The 25,205-nt window shown below is 46.9% G+C and overlaps 1 protein-coding gene across 5 annotated transcripts in view; it reads right to left on the minus strand.

The window, feature by feature from the left end:
* SLC8A3 (solute carrier family 8 member A3) overlaps nt 1-24,150 on the minus strand; it is a 113,976-nt gene extending 89,826 nt beyond the window's left edge. For 3 of the 5 annotated variants that reach the window (XM_048307193.1, XM_048307192.1, XM_048307189.1), the window contains exons 1-2: nt 23,583-24,149; nt 1,597-3,408 (exon numbers count right to left, since the gene is read on the minus strand). In XM_048307193.1, the coding sequence (XP_048163150.1) occupies nt 1,597-3,362 (1,766 nt within the window). In that variant the 5' untranslated portion in view covers nt 3,363-3,408; nt 23,583-24,149. Of the gene's footprint in view, nt 1-1,596; nt 3,409-23,582 lie in introns of all 5 variants that reach the window. The other 2 variants (XM_048307188.1, XM_048307190.1) reach the window with 2 other exon arrangements.
* Nucleotides 24,151-25,205: the final 1,055 nt, after the last annotated feature.

Genomic DNA, 25,205 nt, shown 5'->3' on the forward strand with positions numbered 1-25,205 from the left:
GTAAGATGGCTCATGGGCTTTCTCTCTGGTACCCCAAATCTGCTGGCCTTTCACTGATGGGTCTTCTTCAAGCAAGGAAAGTCTCTCTGCTTCAACACCTGGTTGAAGCAAAGTAGTACCCATTATATTTTAGGTAGCCTGCTCACAGGAGACTGTAACCACAAACCTGACATTCTGCTTCAGTTTCTCCACAGAAATCAGCTTGTGGCTCAGTTAAGGAGACTAACCTTCATGGCCCATCTTCCCAAAAAGCCCAGATTGGGACAGCTGATCCCCTTCCAGCCCCGACAGTGGCTGAAGCCAGCCAACAGGAGCTTCTCTTCCTTTAACAGGAAGAGCACATACTTATAATCAAACATCAGGACTGTGGATATTAGCTGAATTAAATGGTTTAGTGGGCTAAGACAGAAGGTCCTATCAAATTAGGACATCCCTATTTAATAAAATTTAATACAGTAATATCCTTCCGGGTACAGTATTGGGAGGCTTGGTACAAATATTTCCTTTCTCTGATTCAGATCAAGTCAGCACAATTCTTCCTGTGAGAGGTCAAGTGATTAGGTTTCAACAAAAAGGAGCCTATGCACTTAACACTCGGGAGTTTTAGCATCAGGCTCGAACATCTGTCCTTCTCCCTACTCAGCTAAGGGATTTTTCTCATTCCTCACTAATGTTAGCAACAGGTACTTAGAGCAATCAGACATTATCGCCTCTCTGGTCTTTATTACTTCCTAGCTTAGTATCAGCTACTTAGTAAGCAATAAAAAAAGCTGAACTAATAGCATGGGTGCTGCTTCCTTTCTTTGTTCTGTATGAAAACACTGGGTCATGGAGCCACATGGGCAGGCTGTGATCTGCAATGCTTTAGACCATTATTGCCATTTGCCATGGTATTCTATAAGGGGAAAAACCACAGGTAGTAAATGAACAGACATACAGAGATCATAGGGAAGGTGATGTAGGGAATATGGGTAGACCATAAAGTCATAAAGGCTGCAAGAATTTCAGGTCCAGCAGAATAGCTTTGCAGCTGTGCCTGTGCTGTGAATTAGCTGCCACATAGACCTGCCAGTTGCACAGGCAAGCCTAGGGACACAGGTATGAAGTATTGCTCCTGTGAAAATAAAACCCCGGGACTACTGAGCAGCTCTTGCATGCCTGGGAATAATCATTGTGAAACCTTTCATCTAAGGATTGCAAAGAAGTCCTGTGTTCTCTGTATTTGGTGTTCAAAAAGAGGCTTTCCCATATTTGCCCAGCCAAGTAAAACCTCGTCCTTTTCCTTCTCTCTCTTACCTTAACTCTCCATTAACCCTTAGCTTTAGTACAGGACCTCAGAGAATGATATATTTTCCTCCTATCCCCTGGTTCCCAGTATTTCTAAGCCTCAATTTGTCATTCCCAAGAGGGAAGGGACAAGAGTTTTGAGCTCTTAAATCCTGCTGTCGGCTCTTGCCTGAAAGAGGTAAGTAGGGAAACTGATGGAAAGCTGAAGAAAGGAGCCTGTCCCTTGTCAGCATTCACCTGTAATGGACTCAAAATGTGGGGTTAAATACCATAACTAGATCCGAGAACAGAAATGAATGGGGTACTTACACAGTTTCATCATTCTTGAACTCCAATTCCCCGTAAGTGTCTTCAAAGTCTTCTCCACCTCCTTTGGCTGTCCCTTCTACTGTCCTAAATGGCACTATGACTGTACCCCGCGCACCTGATGTCCTTAGGACTTTGACTTCCATCACACCAATGCTCTCACTGACATGTATAATGTCACACTCAAATGTGAAGATGCCAGCATGGTCATCATCCAGGATAGTCACTGTGGCCACACAAGGAGAAGCCAATATGGCCTTTGGGTATGGGGAGTTACTGAGCTCTGGAGGTTCCTCGCTCTCCACCACACGGAGGTTACTGAGCCGCACAAAGAAATGCTCATCTTCCTCAAATATGTCATCATCAATAATTCCCACTGAGAACTCCTTCTGGGTCTCCCCAGACTTCAAGACAACGGTCCCCTCTGTGAACTCATAGTCAGCACCAGCATTGGCAGAGCCATCCTCTGTTTTATAGTCCACATAGATGGTCTTGGACATGTCCCCTCCTTTCCGCACCACTGTCAGGAGAACAGCACCACAGTTCTCAAGACACTGGTAGGAGCATGGGTCAAAATAAATTTTGGAGATGAACTCCTCGGGTTCCTCTGGCCGCACCTCATGCAAGCTAGTGGTTCTCTTGGCTTGCTCAGCTGCGTGCTTCTTCAGAATATTGCCAGCTCCCGTCATCATTCTGGTTGCTTGAATGCGATAAAAGGCTCTGCTCTTCTGCTGATGAGACAAGGCATAGTAGTTGGCCATCTCCACCAGCTGGTCCAAGTCCTTTTCTGGGTGCTTTTGCTTCAGGTCCTTTAGGATCCGGATCATCTCTTTGCGAGATTCATCCACCTCCTTCCCCTCCATAGTCACTAAGTTCCCATCTAGAAAGTGAGAGTTCATCATCTTGCCATCCATCTCAATTCCCTTAGGGTGATCACCTTCTGATTCTATGATAATGCCCCTGTGCTTGTCAGTACGGTACTTTTTGTGCATATACTTATAGAAAAGCAGACGTCTGTCTGCAATCCAGGCCAGAACGACACAAAGTGGAAAGAAGAAAAGCGTGAGCAGGCCTTCCCAAACCTGAACCACACCTGGAGAGAAGACAGCAAGGATCATGTACAACCAGATGTAAGCAAAGATGCTCCATGCAGCTGTGACAAAGAAAACCCTCAGGTGTTTTATCTTCCTGGTTTCCCCATCAGGGATCACATAGACACAGATGGCAATGATGATAAACATATTGAAAGCAGCGCTGCCAACAATTGTAGATGGCCCCAGGTCTCCAGCTATGAATCCATGCCCACACACTTCTATCAGGGACAAGAGGATCTCGGGAGCAGAGGAGCCCAGAGCCATGAGGGTCAAGTTGGAAACCGTTTCATTCCAAATCCGAATGGTGGTTGTTGTGGTCTCTCCATTGGGTTTCTTAATTGTTATTTCTTTCTCCTGTGATGTAATGACCTCTATAGATGCCATGAAACGATCTGCAATGATGGAGACTCCAAGGAACATGTAGATCAGTGCTACAAAGTATACAATAACACGGGCAATTTTGTCCCCAAGGGATGGGTTTTCTGGGTACCATATTGGCAGGATAACACCCTCCTTGCAGTCAAAAGATCCTGAACACGAGCTGTTTTGTACTGTACTGGTTGAGTCTCCCGTCAGGCCAGCATCCACCTGCAAACCATGCAAAAACAGCACAAAAGTAACCAGCCCAAAATGGAGGAAGGCCGAGGTGACAGGCTGCAAGCTTAACCACGCCATACACAAGATGCAACTTCCACTGTGTAGATCCAAAAAGGCCGAGAACCTGAAACAAACAAAACAGAGAGGGGGGAGGGAAGCATGAGAGAGAAGGAAAATGCAACATTTACCCAAACGCACTTCAGTATCTCACCACTGAAGAGTACTGGTACAGATGCATGGGTTGTCTCTCTGTCACTCTGAAGAAGGTACTTAAGCAAGGACTCTAACAAACTGCAGCATTTACATGCCCTGCAGATGAAGATCAATTGCTAGAAAAGTAATTCAGAGGAAAAGTGTATATATATATTTTAATATATATATATATAAAGATAGCTAGTTCCTGACCTACAGCATGTGCAACAAGAGAACTGAGTGCTCAGCTGCCACTCACCCAGTGATGCCACGGTGATCCCAGCACAGAGCACTTCAACTCAGCACAAACAGTCAAACCCAAGGAGCCCCCTGCCTCAGAATCCGGGGAATAAAACAAATCGAGCAATCTCTAGCAACACAAAAAGTACCATTTAAGGCCACTGAGCAATCTCCAAATGAAGTTCATTTGTAGGACGTAATTCAGTTATAAATTATGGAGTATCTTAGTGGCCGAATCATCCCCACAAAGAGCCCCTCCTAACAGGCTGCAGAGTCTGCAGAAGGGTCCTAGGGCTCCCCCAAGCTTCTGATGCACAGGGCCTCCATGTTAGAAGGTAAAGATTTCAACCCAGAAATAGGGCAGAAGACTCATGCTCGGCAAAGTGCCAAAGGCCATTTATCACTAGCCTCTCCTCCACCATCTGGACAGTCACATTTTAAATCAATAATCCTGCTTTTAAATGGTCACAGAAACCTACAAAAATGCCACATTTAGGAGAAGCTGTGCTCATAAAACTCAGAAGACAGAGCAAAATGCATGTACCCACCAACATTCCCTTTGCATCCCTAAGAAATTGATATATTTTCAAATTTCTTCTAAAATGAAAGTAACCTCTAACCTAAAATACCATAGAAAAACAATGAAGCTGATCAATGTAGCACATAGATTTGGCATATCACTGCCCAATAATAACTTCTATTACTTACAGACTACATTGCTGTAGGGCTTGCACCACTTAAAATTGGATTCTGGACCCTTCACATTATCATGGATCATGCTATTCTCCTTCCTTCATAACGGGCCTCGGGAAAAATTTCATCTCAGGCTTAACCGGCAAATCACATTTGTGAGTCCAGACACAGGCAAGTATCTCACAGGAAACATCAAACTTAATAGTGGCATAATCTACAGCACTTGGAAGGTTCAAAAGCCTTAACTCCCACTAACTTTCATTGAGGTTTGTACTGCCAAATGAGCAGGCCTGGGATTCATTTCCCCTACTGTAACTACCCAAATCTTGGGCAGCAAGTCAAACGAAGTCTCTTAGGCTCCCTCTGTAGTCAGAGGAACGAGACACTCATTTTCAGGGGATGATCCTTCCTGTTCCAAGATGTATTTGACCCACATCTCCAGAAGAGATTATGTCCCTTCAGAACTCTCTCTGCTGTCTCCAGAGGGTGCCCAGTCAGGTAGTTTAGAGCAGATGCCTAAACTTCAGATGACAGCAGTTCAAAGACATGAACTGGCTCCTGAACACTTGAGGAGATCCCCCCCTCTCTGAACTGTAAATATTCCAGACAACGTTATCGTGTTATCAGCAGCAATAAATGCATCTCAAATGGCTATTTTATCATCATGTTGTGTCGCTTGCCTGTTTCCAAAAGCGGGTGCAATCTTCCCAATATCAACAAAAAACATTTTCAACTTTCAGATAAAAATCTATAAAGACAGCAAAACAGGACAGAAAGCGTGAGCACGGACTGCAAATGAACAAAACTGTTCCTGACAGAGCACAGCAGAGGGGAGAGAATTGATTATGCAGTATCAGGATCACAAATCCATATCTGACACCCTTGATATTAAAAAACAATACAGTTCTTCATGCTATGTGGACTAATTCAGAAGAGTGAGATTCTCCCACGTTCGCCTACATAACTTCCCACTCCAATACCTACTTATCTATCCTCCTGTCTCCCCTAGCCCCAGTGACTGATCGAGCTCCCAGGGATCAGAGGGACCTCAGCCCCAGTGAGGGCTGTTAGTCCCAGCCCCAGCCTTGAAGTCTTGCTAAAACACCCCACTGCCTGCTCAGGGTCACAGGGAGGACTGAACTGGCCAGCACATATGACTTAGATTCAGTTTGATGCTCCCATTTTGTCCTCCTTCCTTCTCTACATGGTATTTGCCTAGCTTTCTGGTTGCAGGGTGTTAGGAAACCTCTGAGAAAGGGTCAGTGAACATGCGCAGGGTGACTATGAGCCGCAAGCCCAAGATCTCCAGGCTGCAAGGTAGATGTGTGCACACGACAGCAAAGATGACACATTCCAGGTGCCTCTGACGCAAGGTGCACACAGAGACCAGCTGCATGAGCACAGCAGCTCCAAAAACACCCCAGGCACATCAGATCATCCTTTTCCATACTGCAACTGCTGGCAAGTATCCACCAACCTCTTGACACTTTCAGGTCCCAGCTCCTATTTAACTGTACCACAGCCAGTAGGTGGTGTGTCTTCCAAGATCAGCCATGTAGAAATGGCTGACAGAAAGACAGGAGTCATTTCAAGAACATATAAGTGACTCAAGCACCTAAATTTGGTTTCAAAAATAATTTAGGAGTCTAACTATCACTTAAATTCAGAGCATTGTCTAGGAATAGCGCAATGACTAAACTGCCCTCTGAAATAAATCACTGCTACCACCAACCTCCTTCTCTGTGGGACAAACAACTTCTGTAATTAACACTGTCTACCTTCTGCAATGCCATGATGGCTTCTATTGCTAGGTATTCCTCGACACTCCAGGACCTTGCTAGGTCTGCTTAAATTTTAATTCAACTTTAAGCAGAAGGTAATTTTACTATTATTTATCAAACTAATAATATATTATTTCAAAGACAATCTCTACCAGGATAGCCTCTGTTTATGTGTTAGGACCTCCAAATTCAGGCTATGTGTTGCAGACTAAAATCTCAGAATTTGGGAACATTTTTTCTTCGTTGATTTTCACTTGCTTTGACATCAAGTGGAGGTCACAATCATTTTTCTAAAATGATACAATAATGCAATTCTTTGTCACAGATGAAACTTCCCAGTGGGATCAACAGGAACTTTGCTTACAGCCATGCTGTCTAATAAGATCTTAATATGTGTTCATTAACATGAAAAACAGTAACCTAACCAATCTGAAAAACACAGTTAAGAATTCTTGCGGTTATCCCCCTATGGAGAACTGTGGCAAAAATGCTTTATAACAGAATAAAAGCATTAAATTTGAAAACTGCTCTGAAGAAAACATTCAGGTAAAAGTTTAACACTCAGGTAATGGAGGATAGAAGAGTTAAAACTCACTCTGTAGCTCCAGGTCAGCAAGGTTGCTTACACAAGGTGCAAGTTCTCCCTCAGATATATCTACTAAACTCAGCCCAAAAACCAGTGGAGGAGAACTCCAGAGCCTGCCCAGAGTGCTGCAGACACGTCCCCCACTCCTCCTCTGAGCAGCAGCATTGAACTCAGCAGGGCTGGCTATGACCAGAGCCAACCTTCAGAGTGAGACCTGCTCTGAGCACCAAGCCTCCAGGTGGCCTTGCAGCACAATCCTGAGTCACTCCTAGGCACTCAGGAGGCGTCACGGTGTCACCCCTCTGACACCAGTGCGACAAAACACATCCACATCTGGTGCAGGGAGGTGTCATTCCAGCAACGTCACTGCCCTGGCCCTACGGGATGCAAACAACAGGAGGCTGCGGCAACAGCAGAAAGTTAATTGGTACTGGGTGATCATGAGGATCGTAATTTCCACTACCTCTTTGCTATCAGACATCATTTTCTCCCACAGGTCTCTGCCCTAATACTGTTTCCAAACTGAATACACACAAATAAGGGCATAGGCAGTTAGGGGACCAGAAAGTGTCCCCTGTCTGGTAGGGTAAGTTCAAAGCAATCAATCAATGCAAAAGAGAGACAAAGTGCTGTGAGCATCACCAGGATAAGCAAGCATTCAACAGCAAGGCTCTGGGAAGACATATAGGAGTTATTTTAGCAGAAGGAACTCCTTCTGCAAGAGTTGACAATGGCCACATGATCTATAAATGCATAAATAGAATCCATAAACAAAAAGATGAGTCTTGAAATATTTTTGAAGACAGTCCAGAAGGCAGTATGGACCATGCTCGTCACAATGAATGTCTCTTCCAACCTAAACCACTTTATGGTTCTACGAGACAATTCTATGATGTAATAGCTTGAGTTTCAGAAGACTGATGGTTTGTCTATTGTGGATTTGTATTTGGCATAAAGCTGGCAAGACTATACTGATCCCTTATAATTTAGCTTTTTATATACAGCTTCTCGCATGACTCCAAAGGTAAGACATCAAGTGGAGGTCAAAGGAAGCATTTACAAGAAATTAAATCAAGAGGCAACATAACACAGTGATGGCTGATAATACATAACCTCTACATGCCGGGTTCCCAGAGTCACTGCTCATTAAATACAAAACCAAAGGCAACCCCCTAAGTCCCTAAAGGGTGTACCTTTGAAGGCCTTTCAAATAAATACCTCCTTTAATCCTTTACTCCTTCTAGTCTCTGTTTCTAGGAGGCCTCTTAAGGCATCAAATTTCTGATTTAGGCAAAATTCCCCTTAAACCGTCACAAAAACCTTTGGATTTGACCTGCAAATAAGCTTAGGTTTTCTGGCACCTTCCTCTGCTTCCCCTCTTCCTCCCACTTCCCAAATAAATGAGACATGGGAGTACATCTGTGGCCATATATCCTCTCTCCCTGACTTGAGCCAGGAAAGGCATCTGATTAGATCCTGGCGCGGGGTGAGCCCCACTCAGGTGTGGGTGCTGCACTGGGGCCAGGCAGAGATAGCTCAAGATGCACTTGACAAGCATCTGTCCCACACAGAGCAGATACAGAACTGCTATCAACATCATCTTACAGCCCCGCTCCAAAGCTGGGGGAGACAGAAATAAGGCTCAGCTTAACAACATGACTTCACATTCCTCAGTTCCAAAGCACATAAAAGCTTTTTGATTGAACACACAGGGTTTTTTTATAACCATGAGCAAAAACTGAAATTATAGCCTTTCTGCCAAAGAACACAAGTAACTGAGTTTTCACAGAGGAGGTATTATACCTAATGCACACTCCTCCCTCCCCCAAAATAAAAGCACAGCAAAATATTTCATATAAAACAAAGTCTATTTTTCAATTGTCTCCACTGAAATGCTACTGAGCCCTCTTTGCTCATCACTACAAGAGTAGTATCCAGAATGCAAGTTAAGATGTACCTGCAAGCCAAAAGCCACAGCAGTATAATTAGATCCATTTTGTCTGACAAGTACAAATTTCCAACACAGACTAGGCCTTAAACTGTCAGAATGATGACACACGCCTGCCTATCTGCAATGAGCACAACCAAGGAGCCCAAGCTGACTTTACACAGGTTATGACACAGCAAATAGGTAGTTTACCTCTCTACTACTGCATCAGCTAGTTTTTATGAGGGAAACAGCAGCATAACTCATGTCTAGGCCATGACAGATCCCCACAGTTCGGCTCAATGAAAAAGTTATGGCAGAGAACTGTAGGTGCTTGATGCTTTGCACTTCACAGTAAACATGCCGAAGTCCAGAATTAGCTGGATTAATCCCCTTGGTATGTGTCAAAAGGAGCCTTTGTTTTCTCTCAAGATGGTGTAGAAAGCTACCATAAAAAAAGCTACCAGCTCTCTTAGCACGTTTTTAGTATTTACAAGCTGGTGTCTCTACTAATTTGAGCAGTACCTACCATTCTAAAATGGGTGTTAATTGACATAACAACTCAAGTCTAATAATTCCTTATAGAAATGCTGCAGTGATGAGATCCAGTTACAGTTGGTGATCCCAGGGGCTGGCCCCAGCGGAGCACAAGTCTGTGTACAGCTAGAGCAACCTCCAAACACTCAACTTGCCCTGGGCAGTCCATGCTAGTTTTTCTGTATTTTAGTATCCATGATGCTCCTGGAAAAGCAGGGGCATAAATAGCTAACCCATAAAGATGCCTGTACTTAATTGTCCCCTTCCAATGCCCCACTGACTGCACTTGACTGGCCAGGCATTTTATTTCCTTTCTCACACCTGACCTGAAAAATATCTATATAGGATAGCAGATATATGGATAGAGGAGCTGCAGTCTATGCTCTGTACACAGACATGTATAGGAGGTAGCAGACACTGCAGAAAACCTTCAGTGGGCAGCCACAGCCACACTTTAAGAGCCATCCTTATTTATGGCATGGGGTAGTGCAGCCTCCTTCAGAGCCACGCTGTATTTGCTCTTCCACTCCCCATACACATCCATGTCTGAGACTCCTCAGCCTGAGGGACAGCAAGAGTTACTCTTTTTTTCCCCAGAACCATAGCCTTTTTTACATTCAAAAAACAAAACCTGGTATTTAGGCTGACAGAGAGATTAGTAGTGGGCACCCTCCTGCTTAAAAGGCAGTATTATCTGCTCAGATATAGATGAGCTTTTTCCTTTTCATGAATAGTACACAATCTCACTGTTGTTTTTCCAGGACTTTCAAGCAGGCAATTCACACAGGAGAGAGCAGGGATCTCTGGAAGCCATCTAGTTCAAGCCCCTGGCTCAAGTAGGGCCACCCAGAGCCAGTTGCCCAGGACCACATCTAGCTGGCTTTTGAATATATTCAAAATATATTCAAAAATATATTTGAGGATATTCAAACACAACCTCTCTGGTCCACCTGGGCCCGTGCTCAGTCACCCACACAGTAAGAGAGTAAGAATCACAGCCATGGGGTCCAGGCCTGCTTTTGACCACCACATCTAGGTGTCAGTGTACGGGAACCCAGAGCAAACTCACCCCATGTACAAACTGCACTGGGAGGTCACCGCAGTGCCTTGGTGACAACAACACATGCATTTGGCAAAAGTCACTGTTGTGACCTTTCAGAAGTCACTGGGAAGCCTTCATTGCTCATTTAGAGGCAGATCGTCAAGCATCGGTCTTTTCAATGCATTTAGAGTAATTTCTAAACGCAATTAAAGCCTTTAGGTGCTTTTATCCCAGTGCAGGTGAACACACCATTCTTCCCAGTATGAATGGCCCCAAACTAAGAGGGCAGGTACTTTCAGCCACATTCTCCAGACTCCTGCTTTTATGCTCATGATGTGAAAGGCCCAGTGAAGACGCTGGAAGTTCTTCCTCTTAAGTTTAGGAGGTTGAGGGAAATAAAGAGGTGGAGTTACTTGGCCACGCACTCGATGGTCCCCCTGCCTCTTCCATGGACTGCAGCTTAAGGAGACAACGTGGAACACCTGAAACACATGGGGTTGTTGCACCAGGCACTGGCTCTTCTGCTGCAGCCCTCAAGGCACTGGTTTTCATCACACTGTCTTGCTGGTTTATTAAGAGCAGTGAAGACCATTTGGGGAGCAGTGGGGGAAGGGGAAAAACATTTCAGCAGTGTGAGGGAAACTTCTTGTCAGCGAAAGACACTTTACGTACTGCCCGTGGCAGCACACAGGGTGCGTTATTTACTGCTCCTGCTTCACAAACATATTATACTGCTGGTTCAGGTGCCACCATCAGAGTGCAACTTATCTCCTAGTGACTCACAGCATCCTACAGATGACAGCAGCAACTCTGACATTTCTTTAGCATTCTGGTGACAGATCTGCAACTGCTACAATTAAAGAACCTAGGATTTGTTGTCAACAGTGCGTTTGTGCTGCAGAGCACGTAGTTATTTGCACATAGAGGTGGGCTAAAATGGTACATAAGAAGAGAAGAGGTGGTGTAGTCATACCTCATCTTTAGATCCTGACTTAGTTAAGAAAAATACAAGTTTTCGACAGAAAACACCTATTTGAGGCAAACAAAACAAATCATGTTGTTTTGTGCTGCTGGATTTGATGCAACAAGTAGGCAGGCAGGGAGCCCTTCCTTGGCTGGCTCACAGGCTCTTGGGACAGCCACCAGCCAGCCATGCTGGGTGCTGATCCCAGGAGCTGGGGCACACACTGTTCCCATCCTCTGGAATAGCCTGTTTATTTCTTAGCTTCTCCTTCAAGGAAAAATAAAAACAAAATTTATTAATTTTTGTCTATATACAGCAAAAAAAAAAAAAAAAAGAAGAGTTTTTACCAAAAATGCCACACCATATACAAGAGAAAGTATAAGCCCTCCGCAAGTCTGTTCAGAAGGGCTCATTCCTGGCTCAGTAAGAAAGAAAATATTTAAAAAGTTAATGGAGGCAGAAGCAGCAAATGGGGCAGTGGGAGACTGGGCAGAAAACCAGGAGGGGAGAGGAGAAGGGAAAGGTTACACTTGGGAAAGCATCTTTACTACTGCAGTAAAAACAAGTCGTTGTTTGTCATATTAGATAGGAAAAGCCCTCAGCCTAATTAGCACAGATTTCACTTATTTCAGAGTAGCTAGACCAGAGACAGAAGAGTTGCCTGGTCCATGCCTCAGCGACTTCCACTGCATTGTTCCCGTTGTGGCCATTATTTCCTAGTACTTTGTCCAGCCGAGTCTTAAATTATCCAAGTCATGGCATTTCCACAACTTCCCATAGAGACTCCACCATGATGTAATTTATCTTGGAGATTTTAGCCGTCTTCCTTATATTTAGGATGAAATTAAGAAAATTTATGCTGCTAGTTCTCATTATTGTGTCCTTGGAGCACTCTCAACCATTCTCCTCCCTGTCTGAGATTTACATGCTTCAGATACTTGTAAATAGCTGTTCTCCTCCACAGCTTTTCTTTGGCCAAAGCACACAAATTTATTTTAATCTCTATAAATTAGCCCAGGCTGCCCTTTAATCATTTATCTTCATCTCCTCTTGATTCTCCATCTTTGAGGCAGTCAGAAGCAGACCGGTATCTGGGAGAGCCATAGCTCAGTGCCTGCTCTCACCAAAACCAGCAGCAGATCCACTCTCTTTGCAATAGGAAAAGCCGAGCCCAGGCAGTGAAAACTTGCCTCTCAGCTCTGCTGTACAGCAGGTTTTCATGAGATACTGGACTGTTACAAAGGTTGAATCAAGACTGATATACAGGAACTCTCTGTGTTGCTCACTTTTTAAGATCTCTCCACCTGTTTGTTGTGTGTCCCCAGCACAGTGGGGCTGGCACAGGGAGCACAGTGCTGACTGGCATGTGTGGAATGAAAACAGAGATTTCCAGAGTTTCATCCCAAAAGTCAAGGTCTCCAGCTGAGATGAGGGAAATACACTGTAACACGCCCACTGCTTCTGCAGATCTGAGCACAGCAGGAGGCAAGAAAAATGCACTGAGCTATGGGTTATCCTCAAAATACCTCCCACTTCACTTGGAAGGTGCCAAAACCTGTAAATTCACCCAATTTGAATACAGTTATCAAATAAGACTCCACACAGCACCCTCACCCTTTACTGCCACATATCCCCACATCTCTCTTATTGACAATTCAGATATCTTAATCCTTTGGTGTTTTTTCAGCTGCTAATTCTGCAACTGCCTTAAAAAATAAGCCCTTGCATCCACCATGATTAATTCATTCTTCACAAGTCCAGGCTGTTTATTGCTCTTTGTTCATTTATACACTAGCTGTTTACAGATTCTCTTTTAATATTAGCTCTGTTATTTGCTAGAGACTCAAGTCATATTTACCATATGGTAATTGCAGAGATGACATGGACAACAAACAGTGGAAGCTGAGCTGCTATGGCAATTACAGTAAGTGGCAGCAGTCTCCAGGCTATCTGCTGCCCCACCTCCATTTCTTCTCTCCCCACCCTCTGACGGCTTTCCCTGTGGGCTGTATGAAGCCATATGCCACTCTGATCTCTACAGCAAAGACAGGCAGAAATTTGTTCTTCACTACAGAATTACCAGACAGGTTGATTCACCTTTTTCCTTTCTGTTTGTGTTCCAAGTGCAGGTCTGCCCTCCCTGGCTGGCTGCCCTGCTCCGTCCTGCCAAGGGCAGGTAATCTGAAATACTGTCTGGAGCTAGACACCCTCAATAACCACATCTTCTTTCTCACCATTACAACCGTACTAACCTCCTCTGCCTCATCCATGGTCTCAGTGTGCCTCAGATATCCCCCCGAAGGAGTTGCAAAGGATCACATTTCAAAGGGTGGTTAGAAGCTTAATGAAGCAGCTCCTTTTAACCCACTTGGGCAGCTGGAACCCATTGAAATCACAGATTTTCCACTGGACACCAAAACATGATTTAAAAATCCTGCAGAAAATCAAGCAGATGACTATGAGAGGCTACTGCTGTTTTCTCCAAAGAGTTTATTTCTTGATTCCTATCAGGAGCACTGGCAGATTCCATACCCAGATGTCATAGGGCTAAGCCAGGTAAATTCATGACTCGGTCCATTAAGAAGATTCAAAAAATCAAGATTACCTATATGCGTTTGCCAGCTTGGGGGCAGCACATACAACAAAGCACTTTGTTTGAAAAGAATGAGATTCTCCCCTGTCATTTCAAACATGCCTGCAATGATACTCTCCCAATTACCAGGAGTCAGCAAGTCTTAACTTAGATGCCAGTGCAGAACATTTGAAAACTGGATGCAGGGCATCATGTATCAGAAGAATTTTCTAGCAACATATATAATAATCATACTGTTGTTTATCTCCAAAGTGAAGAAATAGCATTTTCCTGGTATTCAGAGCACGCACTTACATCAGCTTCCTCCCCTTAACCCTCCCTTCCAAAAGCCTGTTTTTACACAAAGTCATCTTAAAAATTAGAACTATCTTTCCAGCCTAGTCAATCTGCATACCATAAGAGGAGGGCTGGCAAGAGAGAAGAGGAACAGAGTACTTAGGACTAGATTTTCTCTGGCGTAAATCAGCATAGGTCCAGTGAGCCCCAGTCAGCAGAGCCAGCTTATTGTATCGAAAGAGCTGCCTGAGGAACTTTGGCAACATTTCATACAACAGAAACCTCCAAAAGGAAACCTTCATCTATTTCTTCTTCACAACCCACATCACACACAGCAGCTGGGGGGCATCTTCCTACTTCCTCCATACAACTATATTCCTGTTCATCCTGCCCTGGATCCTCCCTCCTCCCAATATTCCATGCTGGCCCCAAATCTGCTACAACTAGTCCTGCCAACAGGAGCAGCAGCTGAGTCATGGGAGATGACCACTTCAGCCAAATGCACTGAAACCAGACAAGAGAAGGAGAACATTCTCCTTCCCCCCACAATCCCTGGCTGCAGTACACAAGGCTTGGAGTCTCTCTCCTCCACCATGTGCCCGGTGTCACCTTGGATCAGCACATGAGGTGCCATATCCTGGAGGTAAAATGACAGGAGTCACTGGCTGAATGCGTGTGCTTGAATAACACACTCATCCCATGCAGCACTCTCTGTACAATCTATTTAAGCCACCAGGGAAAAAAAGAGGACAGCTTCTATCCTGCCACTGAGGGGCACAGCCTCCATTATGGATGCTAGTAGTCCGTATCTCCACCAGTTTTACTCAGGAGCTTGAGTCCCCTTTGGGGACAGGGACAGCAGAAATTATCTTTTCATCCTTTTCTGCAAAGAGAAGATTAAAACTGAGATGTGTTTAACTTGCTTTCAAGTCCAAATCTCTCCTAAGACCCTGCTACAGCAAGAAAATTGCAGGGTCCCACTCTTGCTGCAAGTTCCAGTGAAGGACTGACGTGAGCAAGAGCTGAGGCAGGAATAACAGCCTGTTTTCACACCCCAGCTAAACACTCATGCCCTACCCCTCCTGCCTCAGCCCAGAAAGACTCTCATGCCCAGCCATACTCCTGTGGTGGTGTCCTGAACCCAGCTCTTCCTGACATTGCTGGTGACAGCAGCTCCTGTCATCTGGAAAACCTGTCACAAGTCACAGGCAAATGCTTTGCCAAAACAGAAGAACAGTCCCCTAACACCAGCAAGTGAGGAGCAATGGGATAGGAAGAGTGTTATCCCAGGCAGAGCCACCATTAGTTGCATTCAGGTCAGTAACACGAACAGGTAAAAGAACAAGCACAAAAGATCTTTGACAAAATGATGGTCACTTTTCAAGACATAAAAAGCCTTGAAATTAATCCATTTTGCAGTGGGAGTTCAGTGAGCAGACAAATGAATAAAAGTGGGTACTCAATGAATTTGAGACCTGTATCAAAACAACCCTCCACTCAGCAGACATCGTTCCTCTGGCCATTCTCCCTGACCTCTGATCTCTGCAGATACACATAAAAACACTTCTGGATCATTCCCCTGACCCCTCCTCCCACAGCACCCTTGTGGTCCCTTCCCAAACCCAGCTAGCAAGACCATGGCCCCTTTGTCTGGGGTGATTGCAGCAAGGCCACAATACCTGGTAGCTGTTGGCTCCCACACAGATACTTGCAAATTATGACCAGACCACCTCTTCATGCTCTCTTTGCAACAGTAAGTACATGAGGTTTCTGGAATACTGCACAACCCAACATAACTCCCATGTCCCCTCCCCTCAGCCTTCTTTGGGAAATTAGCTTTGGTCTGAGGGACGGAGGTGGTCAATCAAGCCAAAAGAAGCTCAAGGCCAACACCAAGAGAAAGTTCACAGACTCAGGGTATTTTATCTAGCAAGCACTAGAAACTACTTTAACTCTATGCTGTGCATTTGCACAATCTGTGGAACACAATGCTGTAAGAGATAAATTAAATACTCTTAAGACTCAGGAATGTGCAGGGAACACTGAAAATACCCATAGATCCACCAGACAGGATGCATCCCTTCTCTTGCTCCAGTGCATAGTTCAGCCTCACTGGTGTTTGTGAAAACTGCTAATGTGTGTGAACAGCAAAAGCTGGAAAGGCCCTCCCTAACTGAGCATCTGCACCCTGCCTGGGCCAGCCTCTTGCTTTGTCCCAGCAGCCAAGCCCACATGGACCTGAGAGAAGATAGGCACAGAGGATACGTGGCAGATTGCAGATTGAATTTGTGAGTGATGCTGTTAGAACACTGGGAAGCTAGAAGGCATGGAGTTGTTGAGGGAAGTCCGGAGTTGGGGCAGCTACTGCGAATCATGAAGAAATCTATATACTTAAGAAGGAAAAGCAGAGGCAGGAAAAGGCCATGGCTCGGGGAAAGAGGGATATGTGTGACTCACTAGGATGCACAAAGCAGCAAGGAGATGGATCTAGACAGGCAGCAGGCAAGCCAGCAGATTTTTGGGAGTGACGTAGGTGCACCAAGTGCAGCAGAGCATCTTCTCACCTTCAGTCTCCTGGTGTGATTCCCCAGAGGGGAGGCAGCTCCATCATGCTCTGAAGGTTAAGCTGTGCCTTCTGCCTGGCACAAGAACACACTGCAGCCAATGGGTAAAACTGCCTACCTACTTAAAAGCAAACCCCAACACTGCCAGGAGGGACAGGCTTTATTTTTAGCTGGGACACCAGCAGGGTCACTGCTGGTGCTGCATTCCCCCATGGAAGCCAGGGTTTCATGAAGTGTGCTGTGTGCGCAGGGTCACTGCGGGGGAAACATCCATCAGGTCAGCTTTGGGGAGATGGATTATTTAAGTTAAGAGAAGAGGAAACATTTACTAGAAGAAGTGAACCTGAAACTACTCTGGAAGGTTAAAATGAAATGAAAAAATGAGGCTTAAAGAGTCAGAGTGGGCAATAATTTATGAGAGGCCAATGTCTAGTGCACCCATCTCCAAAACACTTACACAGGAGAATACCCCATCACAGCTAACTCCAGCAGCATTCCCTCTGCCTGCCTCCTATGACCCAAGCTTTGAAAGGCTCATTCTTGTCTAGGGGCTGCCAAAACAAAAGCAGCATCAAGTCATTATCCCTCATCAGAATCCTTCGCAAAGGAAAAGTACACAGAGAGCCACCTTGCCCCACACCTTGGCAGACAACAACACTGAGAGCTCCACCTCACTCTGGTCCCTAGGTCCTCACACGGGGCCCCGGTTAGCACCGAGGCCAGCAGCCTCCCCAGGACTCTCACACCAGCCAAGTGCAGCACCCGCGGCGAGCGCACGGCAGCAGCACAAACTGAGCCCGCGGCGGTCCCGTGAGGACAAGCAGGACACTAACAGGTCCTCCCTTGCTAGTGGGTTTCGTGGGTGCAAACCTAATAGAACAGTTGGCACTGCTCCCACTTGCACTCCCAGGGAATGCAGTCTGGAGGCTTCAACATGGAAAGATTGCTGTTGATGAAGTGCTGAGTGCTAGTGTGAAGCTTTCAAGGGACTTGAAAGAATTTAGAGCAGAGGGGAAGTTCTCATTTTATTCTCTTGAAAAAGCTGAGTCCATTTGACATGTTGCATCTGAGAAATAGCTTAGCCTAGACCCTCTGATTTATTTTAATCAGGATCAACTCCTGTGCATGTTCTTGGGAAGATTTTATATAAAAAATTTCTTCTTTTCCTGCTTTTTGTGCCTCTTAATAGGTTAAGAAGTGCTTTGCAGACCCCATCACTATTAGATTCTTTGCAACTAATCTGCATTCAGTACTATCCGTTTCATCAAGTGCAGACTTCAAGACTGAACCAACTCCAAGCCTTAACTGCTGCAGGCAATTCAGGCAGCAGCTTCACAGGTGGAAGCAGGGCTTCTTAAGCCAACCAGAACATTTTCCACCTCTGGTCATTTGTTACCGCTCTGCTCTAGCTCTCCCCTTGTTATTGGCATAACTGTTTGCATGGCTAGGGCGTGAATAAGGACCAGGAATCCATCTGGCAGAAAAGCAAGCTGAACTCACCACCTGGACACACGTGCCACTGTGCCAGTATCCTGCAGGGGTGGGATAGGAGCATAAACAAGCAGCCAGGGTGGGAAAGCTGTAGAAAACAAGGTCCAGATGACAAGTATGGCAAGTGCATTAGCTGTATGGGCAGAGGCAGGTTTGCCTCTTGCAGCAGTGAATCCTGTAACACCCCTTGGACCATGGAACAGCCTTGTCATGCAACACAAGGGCAGAGACATATCCATTTTTCCCAACTAACATGCGTGTTCAAGAGTCACTGCATAATCCCAACCAAAACCAGAGAGGAGGATAAAGGTGCTTATTACGGTGAACTTGAAGCTCAACATCAAGATACTGCTTCCCAACAAGGAAGGCCTCCCTCAAGGTGGTAAACCAAGACATCCACGCCTTAATGACCCAAGACAAATCTTCCTGACAGTAAACAGTATGGAGAACAAAAGGACAGGTTCTTCACGCTGAGCATTATTCCAAGTACCCTCACCAGTGCAAGGCAGAGGCAGTGCTGCCTTTGCTAATTTGTGTGGGGGGAGCTGTGGCACTGGGGCAGTGGTGGATTTCACAGCCTGCCTGGACCCTGGTCTGGGAGACAGACTCTCTCCTAGCACTACTCACATTGAAGGGAGCTAGGACACATCCAGAGTGAGCAGCAGCCTGACTGCAGAGGGATGTGCAGACATGCTCTAACCCTCCCTTGCTTCTGCCCCTGCTCCGGGGATGGAAACGAGCTTCCACCAGCATGCAGCATATGAACACACTGGCAGGGCACCTTGTGTTGTCAGCACTGGAGTCCCACATTCACTCCTGGACATGTCACCTTCAACACAACCTCAGCAGTCAGATCTAAGTGCCCTCTCGCAGGTACATCCCTGCATCACTACACTTCTTTTGATTAAAACTGTATTCTGTGATGCTGCTGTTTGCTTTGAGACAGCCTCCAAGTACCAGCCTAGGAGAGAGGAGATGAAAGCAATGCCAGTGCAGTCTCATCTGTCTACAGTTTCTAAAACTCTTTGGCACCTCACTGGTTGCAAAACATGCCCAGCAGCACAGGACATTTAGTATTTCTGATTGCTCTTGACCTGGCTGTCTCTGCTGCTGTCCTGAGTTAGGAGGCTTAGGTAAAAAGACAGCAGAGTACAGGAAGGCAGCAAACAGAGCAAGCTCAGTTTTGTAGCCTTGAAATAATCTGCTAGTGAATGGAAACAGAAGCTTCTCCCTAAATCTGAGTGCTCTAGAAGAGCTCCCTGTTTTATTATGATGGAAAATCCTCATTGGAGTGTTTCATTAGAAAACAAGCTATCATAAAAGAAATGTTAAGAGCCCTAAGCTCCCTTCTCTCCCATGATGTCAACTGTCAGAGACATCAATGACAGCTCGACTGTGTGATCAAAGGCTCCAGCAAGCGGATTTAAAGACAGAATTACCAGAAAATTGAGAGTTGAAGGAGCATGGGGGCATGATCATCACCTATTTATAAATGTGTCTTATGGGGCAAACTAATTACTTTATGATGCTGTACTACAGGAACAATGGCACCTGGGTCTCACTGTGACACCGACAAGATGGGGTGGTGGTGCTGCCTTCAGAACGGCATGACACATCCCTGCTCCTCATGCTTTGTTATTCCTGCAAAACCCTGCAAAAGAAGTGCCTCGTGCGGAGGTTGGGAGGCCATCATGCTGAACTTCAGCAGTCACATCTGTGATGGCCCTCAACCACAGCTTGCAGCTTAAAGCATTAAGGCAGAGGGGAAGAAGAGCAGCCAGCTACAGTCTATACCATGTTAGTCCTCAAGCAGCCCATAAGCCCACTGAAGCTGCAGGAGACTTAAGGTGCTTCCTGGATCTCATTCTGCAGGTAAGCAGGGACATGAGCTGGAGCTCCGCTCCAGCCCCAAACCCCACAGGTGACCCCACGTCACTGAAATCAGCCGATTCAGGACCATGAGCTCAGCAGCAGAGGGGTTCTAAAGGTTCCCCAAGAACGGCTTATGATCTCATGTATCTTTCAATGCATGAAACTCTTCAGGACAAAGACTGCAATTTACTAGACATCTGTATGGCGCTTGGAAACATGGGCCCCCAACCAGGCTGATGCCTTTAGGAGCTACCGTTATCTAAACGCTAAATCAACAATAGCATTAATCTATGCCACAATACCTCAACACAGTGGGTGATGGTAGATGGAGCATCACAACTATCAATTTCCTGGCTTCAGAGACTTTTTTTCCCTATTAAGAAGATGTTTTTGTCATAGTAATTTAATTTCCTTCACTTTTTTTTAAATATAGAATTAGATATTACTGCCTGGTTTATAAAAAAAAAATTGGCCAGCAATCAAAGCTATCTTTTTAACTGTGAAGCACATGAAAGGCATCTGAAACATGACAGCAACAAAGAACAAGGAACTATTTGTCAATGCCACTTGGTCATTGGGGAAGCTTAGGGGAGGAGACTGGTGCTGTTTGTTTAAAACAAGCAAACAAAACCCTGACAGACAGACCATTTATCTGTATAGTGCTTCACTTGAAAATACTGGCGAAGGGAATACATCTTCACTTGGTTTCTAATAAAAGTGCTGACACACGCTGTTGTGGCCTTGCCCTGCCTTGGGGATGGAGGATGCCTCTCACAGGAAAGACCCTTTGAAAATAAGGGATCAGGCACAACACAGCAGCAGGTCAGCCTAGGCCCTTAGCAATCTCTCTACCTGTACAACCTGCAACACCCTAGCATCTGCCAAGCTCAGACCTTCCCTGACTTCAAACCTACCAGTTTCAGAGGAAAGCAGAAGGAGCAGGAAGGGTGGATTCATCCCTGGGTACCTCTTTCCTTCCTCCAAGCCAGCCAAGCTGAGGAACAGTGCCCTGAGCATCCTAAGATTGCCATGCAGAACAACTCTTCATGACTCCCAACAACACAGTCTGCTCCAGTCTGACTGGATCAGACAGGGCAGCTCCTGCCCTACACTGGCCCAGCAAGAGCCTGTGGAGCACAGAACAGTGCATTATCCAGGCTGTGCTTCGTACTGCTCCACACGTGCTCTCCTGTTCTGGGTGCTAGTGTTGAAGACTGCTTCCCACACTGCCCAGCGCAACGGAAAGGACTGTCCCACCTGATGATGGCATCTGCCATCCCAGGTGCCACCCTGTCAGGTGGCAGCTTTGCAGAGCAAGAGTATGATCTCTGTAAAAACAAGTGCAACACAGAGAGGCGTTAGGATAGCTACAAATCTGCCTTCCCTCTCACCCAGTAGTTATTGCAACCATGTCCTTACCAAATCCCCACGCAGGAAGCGAAATACTATTAGTGATACAAATAAGACCTGGGACCTGAAATGTACCTAAGCAGTACACTGGAGGTATGCAAAACCAGAAGCATACTTGCATTTCCACTGCCTCACTTGGGACCTCAGCAGTGGGATTACTACAGTCTGTCCTACCTTGGGCATTTGAGCAATGCTTAAACTACCCATTTTGGCTTTAGGGAAAAAAACCCACCAGACTGCTGTACTGCACCTTCTGCCTAAGGCTCCCCATTAGTCGTCTCTTCCCCACACTGGTTGATACTACACCCTTCTATTCACAACATGGGGTAGCCAATCTACCTCATGTTGCACACTCATGGCAGAACTGAGGGCTCCTGGGCTGCTCCCGCTCCTCCCCAGCCAGCCCTCAGCAGTAGCTGGACATGCTCTTTTTCAACATCACTACCTCTATTCAGGAAACAAGTCTCGTTCCAGTTGAACACAGAAGCACGAACATGAGCACCAAATGTGACTTTCTCAGCTAAACCATGATCAGGGTAAACAAATGCTTCCAACAGCAGTGGATGGAGCAGGATTAGGGACTCCCTAGAAATGCTTGTGCAGCGGAGGAGTGATTCCTTTCCCCGCTGCACCAAACCTACAGAGCACCTTCAAGGCCACTGTGCCTTGTGTCCCCCAAAGCCAACTCTGCTGTCCTGGGCCTCCCGCCAGTCTCCCAGGGAGCACAGGATGAGTACTCCTGAATGGGAAGGTGCTACTGACTGTTACCTAAGTCTTCCAGCCCTGTCATCTCCAGAAATAAAAAACCAGCTCAACAAAATCACCCTTTTGCTTTATACAGGGATGTGTGGAATTAAAGGAACACACATATATAAGCATGAAGAGGGGAAAGATGTGTGTAAGGCACCCATTCTCACCTTGTCCCTTCAGTGTTTCCCCCTAAATCTGAAACAGATTTTTAGGGTAAAATCCCCAGAACAAGCCAAGGAACTACCCAATAAGTCAGGAACCCAACCATTACACTACAGCTCCATTGGAGGGGGCAGAGGGGGAAATGGCCATGGCCTCACGTTTTAGAATAACAGTAAAAAACACCAAAACCAACTGCAATGGTTTCATCTCTCACCCAGGGTGATCGATACTTCAGACACAGGTGAAAAAATATGAAGCCCTGAAGCAAGGCTGGGAGAGAGGCAGAGTATGAAATGAGCCCACATTTAGGTCAGCTCTCATGCGTGTGCATGTGTGTGTGTAGAGTTCCTGTCCCCCTGCCATGGGGGGCTGCGGGCCTGCCGGCGGCCCCGTGCCCTATTTAGGGCAGCGCCTGGCGTAGCAGCTATATTTGACACCCGGGGTAAACAAGCCGGCCCCGGCGGACGGAGCGCGACAGCTGCCCAGGACGGCGGCCCCGGCGCCCCCGCCCCGCGGCCGGGGATGGCCCGGCCCGGCCTCTCCCGGGGGAAAAAAAATGAAAAAAAAATTTTTAAGGAAATTTAAATGGGGGGGGGAATTTTAAAAAGGAAATTTATAGCACTGCATGAGAGCCACTTCCCCCGCCTGGCAGCCCCGGGCACAGCCACCCCCCCGGGCTCCCCGGCATCCCTGCGGGCCGCGTCGCGCCGCCGAACCGGGGCACCCCTGCCCGGCGGCGGGAGGGATCCCGGGGCGGCCGCGCGGTGCCGCGGGACCGGGCAGCTCCTGCCGCGCACGCCCCGCCGGAGCCCGCCCGCTCCGCCAGGCCCCGGCCCCGCAGCGCCCGGCCCGGCCCGGCGCCCCCTCCCCGGCGCGCATCCACCCCGCAGCGCCCGCTCCGCGCCGTAGGCAAAGCCCTCCCTCCGCAGCGCACACACACACACGCACCCCCCTCACACACACACACACACGGGCACGGAGCCGCCACGGCGCCGGGAAGGCAGCGGGAATGAAGCGAGCTCCCAGCGCCTGGGCAACGCTAATTCCCCCCGCTATCCCGGGAGATGAGCCGGCAAAGAGCTCTCGTCCCCCCACTCCCCCGGCACCCCCCGCTCCACGGCCATTCGCGTGCAAGGCAGAGAGCCCCGACTGGCAGCAGGACACCTGCCCGCCAACCTCGCGTCTCCCACGGAGAAGGGGTGGCACCCCCTTACTTACCCTTTCTGCCGGCTTTCCTGACTTTTTTTTTGGAGGGTCGGGCTGGGGGATGGGGGGGAGGGGGCTCCGCTGGCTCCCCAGCACAAATCCTTCCGGTTCCTAAAGGGAGCTCATCGCATCTCCCGGTGATTCACCGACGGTGTGTGCGGGTACGGGGGGGTTCGCCTTTGCATGTCAGTCCAAGTTGCCTCGCTCGCTACAAAACCTGTGCTCCCTTTTGCAGCTGTCAGGGAGAGCGGGGAGGTGCATCTGGAAAAGGGGGTGGGGGTGGAGGTAAAATGTTGATAAATCCACCAGCCTTGATCTTCAGCTCCGTGTGGTGGAGTTTGGGGAGGGAAGGGAGATCTGGCGAAGAGGGAGGAGGGCGAGGAGGATGGAGATGAATGGGGGTCGAGGGAGGGGGGAAGAGAAAATGGATTGTACCCCAGATTGCCACTGAATCTGCTGGGCTTCCCCCGCTCCCGCGCTCACACCATCGGGGCTCAGTGCAGGCTTCCCAGCATTACGGTGCACGGCAAAGCGCTGAGCTTGATTTCTGGGAGCCAGCGAGGTTTGCACAACTGCAGCAAGAAGCCAAATCAAAAAGCCAATCTGCGAGCCTCCAAACTCCACGTCACCTATCAGCTGGGAGCGAGCGCTGCAACAGAATTACAAGCCATGCATATTTATTCCTCCGAATCCAGGGGGGGATTTTCAGATCGTTTAAAGCGAGGCACGGTGAAACCAAGGCAAACCCTTTCCAAAATAAATAAAGGCAGAGCACGTCTTGCATGTAACACGCGCACACACACCTCTATGAGGTCTCCATCGGTATATATAGATAGAGATATACATTCACTGAGCAGGGATCACTCCTGTGCCATCCTAGTATATTGGCTTGACTTTGTGTATTTCAAGCAAGGAAGGGGAAGAACATGGTAGTCGAGCCTCAGAGAAGAAGATATTGATTGCTTATCTGAAATTTAAAGCATCTGCCAAACACTTCTGAGAGATTAAATATAGGCAATATAATTACACAGCCAGAGTTGGTCCTGGTATCCATTTGAAGCTGCATGCTTTAGTCTGTGCTTGCAGAAACCACCCAGTTATTTTTTTAACCAAAGTCAAATAAGTTGTGAGACAGCAAGTCATTTTAAGGTAAAAATACACATTGCCTCCAAAGTTGCTATTTGACTTTGGCAGAAGACTACTAGGGGCTGGTTTCCAGGACCATGGAACAAAGCAGTACATTTATGCCTCACACAAGACACATCATGGTATTTGCACACATTTGCCTCCCCTTAGGATCCCCTCTGTTTTTCCCACAGCAGTTATGGGCAGACATGTGCCTCCAGGAGATTTACCTTCTGGCATAGCTTCTCACTTCTTTAGAGCCCAGGTACTACAAGGCAACAATCCCTGACACCGAGCTATCCTGCCAAAGAACAGTCTGTTTCATCCTCCAGAGAGAAGCTGTCCCCAGATCGTTTGTCCCCAGTGACTCCCCATACCCCCTGAGGTGATGAAGGCCCAGAAGCTTTCTGGTGAGACCTGAGCACATGTGCAAGTGCAAACCATCCCTGTCAAAAGCAGCTGAATCAACTGCCATGAGAAATTCGAGCCTGAGTCCTACACTGGGCAAGA

The sequence above is a fragment of the Corvus hawaiiensis genome, chromosome 6, assembly GCF_020740725.1.
Source record: "Corvus hawaiiensis isolate bCorHaw1 chromosome 6, bCorHaw1.pri.cur, whole genome shotgun sequence".
NCBI classification, from domain to species: Eukaryota; Metazoa; Chordata; class Aves; order Passeriformes; family Corvidae; genus Corvus; species Corvus hawaiiensis.